Here is a 4,066-nt window from a genome sequence, read left to right on the forward strand (position 1 = left end):
TTTTAACCATTAGTTAACCAGTATGGCAGTGTTAGTGTTACACATTTTCTTCATCATCATCATCATCATCACTACCGGAAGGGTATTTATTTATTTTACATATTTTTACATTTGTCTCACTTGACTTTCATAGTAAGCTACTTCATCAAGCAGGTTGAGATTGTTAAGCTGTCTGTTACTCCCAGCTGTCTGTCTGTTTTGAATTATTGGTACTGCGTTACCGTTTCCACTGTTTACTAGACAGAGATAGCGAGACAATGAGGTCACCATATTCAGCGATTAATGTGACATGGTGCTTCAGAGAATTTGCAGCAGACATTAATCGTTCACTAGATCACAAACCACAGTCAAACGACAGCCCACGTAAAAAAAGAGGAACTGCTTCCCAGCACCGTGCAAATAAGTTGGCCATTGGCACCTTCAGTGTCAGTGAGAACACAAGAGGAAACCTTTAGATCTGTTTCATCTTGTTTTAGGTACTAATTGTGATGGTAGCATAAATCTACAGTAGGTATCTGTAGCTTGTAGTTTAGGAGTCATAAACTGAAAGACTATGAGGTTTCTCTGGTGACATTAAAGGGTTAGTTCACCCAAAAATGAAAATTAGCTTGTGTTTTACTTACCCTCGAAGCATAGTGGCATTAAACAGCTTAAAAGATCAAATAATTTTTTTTATATAACTCCGACTGGATTCGTCTGAAAGAAGAAAGTCATATACACCTAGGATGCCTTGAGGGTGAGTAATTTGTGGGCTAATTTTCATTTTTGGGTGAACTAACCCTTTAAGACTATTCTCAGCACAGAGAATCAATATGTGTTTACAAAGCACTTAAGGTGTGTAACTATTTTTGTAGCTTGTTTCCACTCCTCTAAATATGATAATAATATTTTTATTATATTTTCTGGAGATCTATACAAAAAAACATTATAGTGTCTCTACCCTCAGACTGGAGCCTTTTAATGGCGCTGGTCAATACATTCTCTATTACATTCTTTCCATTTGTTTTCTGAAGGTAGATCTGACAGGTTGTTTAACCTTTCCCTAACCTCTACTTCTAGGCTATAATATACCAGTCATCTGTTTTATCATTTTCAATAGTGGTTGCTTGTGAATAATTAGAATATTATACTTCATTTTGAACTGGTAAACCACTGTTGCTGGCATGAGGTTTTGTTGTGTGGTTCAAAAAGAGTGAATCATGACCACTGCTTGAAAAAAAAAGTATGTCTGCTGAAGTCTTTGCTGTCCACCAGAGGCACGGCTCTTGTAACTGAGCTCAGCGTGCTGCTGAGGAGGAGGGGGTGAACAGAGCGTGCTTTTAGCACATGTGGATTCCTTTTGGAGTATTCACAGATGTTCTCAAACCTTCCTTATTTCTTTTCTCCCTCCTTCTCTTTCAGCTAACCTACTTTTTCTGGTCACCTTGTGTCTCTCCAGGATGTGTCTGTCTGCAAACACGTTGTGACAAACACATTAGAGAACGGGAAAGGGGGGAAAGAAAACCAAGAGAGGAGGGAAAGTTTGTTATTTCTCTTCTAAAGTCCTGTCACATTTTCCATCACTTTTCCCATGGCCCATCCGGGTCTGAATGTTGATTCTCTCGTGCCAGGGATTATTTCATCAAGCCTGAGAACACGGCCTCATTCTGTAAGACTGTTGATAAGGACACAAACATTCAAGCAGTTCTAATTCAAGCATTTGGCAAGCTTACAGTTTTGTGTTTAGAATCATTTCTGCTCTGGGCTGATATTTAAGACTGTAGCAGACATGTGAGTAGGACCATGAAAATTGTCACTGCCCATGACGACATGCTTATGTGCAGGCTTCCTGCTTATCACATGGCCTGGGATAGATTTGTGCAAGATTTAGAATTGGATTTAAAATGTTCCTTAAATTCCAGTTCAGTTCTAGAATTTGGATTTAATTCGAATTTGCAAATACTGTAGAATGCAGAATTGCCACAGTTCCTTTAAAACCACAAGAAATTCCGCTGTAGCCAATTCAATTCAAATTCACATAATGCTAGTTCCCAAATTATAAAGAAGTTGTGTAGTTTGCCACATTGAAGTGATTTTGTGGATCAAAACCAATCCATTGGTTCCTGAAGTCTGTCAGCAGTGCTTTATATCCACTATAAACATCTTGTCTTGAAAACCTGCAGTAAGTGTCACATTCTCTCCAAGTTCTGTTGGAGCGATTTATTGAATGCATTGTTGATGTAACATCAGCATGAGAATAAAAAAATAAATAAAGGGTTCTCTGTCTTGTCATGTCGCAGTTATTCTGTCATTAAACTCTGCATGAAACCCACTCATGGACTGAAAATTTTCCTCTGCCTCATTGAACTTCAGCAGTGCTGCTTTCTCGTCAGTGCAGTGCTAAAGGATAAACCTCAGTGCTTTGTTTGTATGAAACAAGAACCTTACACCAACTCACCTTGGATATGGTTAACCTCAAGGTAGAGGTACTGAAGTGTGGTGGGAATGGTAGGGATTTCTGTCAGCTGATTATAAGAAAGATCCAGCTCTACCAGAGATGTGAGGTGAAATGCACCACGGTCAAGCCCTTCATTCCTCAATTTGTTGTGTCCAAGCCGTAGATAACGGAGGCTATTAAAACCATGAAGGCTGTTTTCGGTCAGGCCAGTCAGAGAGTTGTTGGAGAGGTAAAGCTGCTGGACAGATGGAGGCAGATGTTTGGGGAAAGTCTCCAGGAGGTTGTGACTAAGATCCAGGAGGTTGAGGACTCCAAGACCTGGTGAAGAACATGATAACGCTTAGAGTTTACGAAATGATTAACTTTGGTAATGCTTCCTGATAATTTATGTAGAGATGCAAACTATCGGCCCCATATCAGTTATCAGATCAGATATTAGAGATATATTTCATTTTATTTATTTATTAATTGGTGTTTATCAGTATCGTTTCATTTCTAGCAAATCTCAAAATAAATATTGATTTTATACCGTATTTTTAATATCAGTGCATCTCTAGATTTATCTTCTGAAAGATGAATTTAAAAATATAAAAACCAAAGAATACCTTTTAAGTCGCCCTCTTCAATAGTCGTCAGACGATTACCTTGTAACAAAAGTAATGTTAAATTGTCCAGATTTTGGAAAGCACCTTCAGAAATTTGTTCGATGCGATTATATGCGAGTCGCAGCTGCTTAATTCCACTAGGCAGTCCGACTGGCACCCTTGTCAGGTTATTATTATTTATGAAAAGATTTACCAAGCGGGTGAGATTGGAGAACAACACATTATCGAGCTGTTCACTCAGTAGCTGATTGCGATCCAAGATCAACCAGCGCAAGTTTGTGGCATTGGCGAGCGATCTGGATCCAAGGATAGTTATATTATTCCCTTGGAGAAACATGTACTGTGTGTGGGACGGAAGGCCAGAGGGAAGCTGGGTAAGGCCCCTGTGGTCACAATAAAGAGCTGTTGGCCACTGGATAGGGCAGTCACACTCCAAAGGACAACTTTGTGTGTTAACAGCACGAAACCATCCGGGATCCATCCGATCTTTCAAAGTCAACACACTCGGCTCTCCCAAAAAACGGTTGATCCAGAGTGGTACACCTCCATAGTCCAAGTCCAGCGTGAAGGCCCAAGTCGGCCCACACACAGAGAGTAACAAGAAAATCGTGCTTATATCCATTCGTCTGCCTGCCTAAATGAAACAGAAACAGCCTTTATAGCGTTTATAATTTAAACTACTCACAAAGCTTATTTTCTTCTAATAGCATTAAATAAAAGCTTCCACACATACTGCTTAGATAAAGATATATAAAAACAATAGCTTTTTTGTAAGTTAGAGTAGCAGAGCTTTTGCATTTTGCATTATTGCAATTTTGCATGCCTATTTAATTATAATATGCCAAATACAACTTCATGTCTACATAATCTCTATTTCATTCTCAGCCACAGTTTTGCTAAATAGGCAAGAGGCTAAACTGGTTTAAAAATGGTACTTTCCAGTGATTTTCTTCCATTCTCTTTCATCACATTGCAAACACATGCATCATCTACATATGCGAGAGGAATGAGCATACCTTTCACC

The 4,066-nt window shown here is 39.0% G+C and overlaps 1 protein-coding gene across 1 annotated transcript in view; it reads right to left on the minus strand.

The window, feature by feature from the left end:
- Positions 1-3,664, minus strand: part of LOC107655951 (lumican-like) — a 3,903-nt gene extending 239 nt beyond the window's left edge. Inside the window, exons 1-2 of the mRNA XM_016443586.1 lie at positions 3,043-3,664; positions 2,438-2,755 (exon numbers count right to left, since the gene is read on the minus strand). Of these exons, the coding sequence (XP_016299072.1) occupies positions 2,438-2,755; positions 3,043-3,664 (940 nt within the window). The remainder of the gene's footprint in view (positions 1-2,437; positions 2,756-3,042) is intronic.
- Positions 3,665-4,066: the final 402 nt, after the last annotated feature.

Source organism: Sinocyclocheilus anshuiensis, unplaced genomic scaffold (genome assembly GCF_001515605.1).
Source record: "Sinocyclocheilus anshuiensis isolate Anshui unplaced genomic scaffold, SAMN03320099.WGS_v1.1 scaffold51, whole genome shotgun sequence".
NCBI lineage: Eukaryota > Metazoa > Chordata > Actinopteri > Cypriniformes > Cyprinidae > Sinocyclocheilus > Sinocyclocheilus anshuiensis.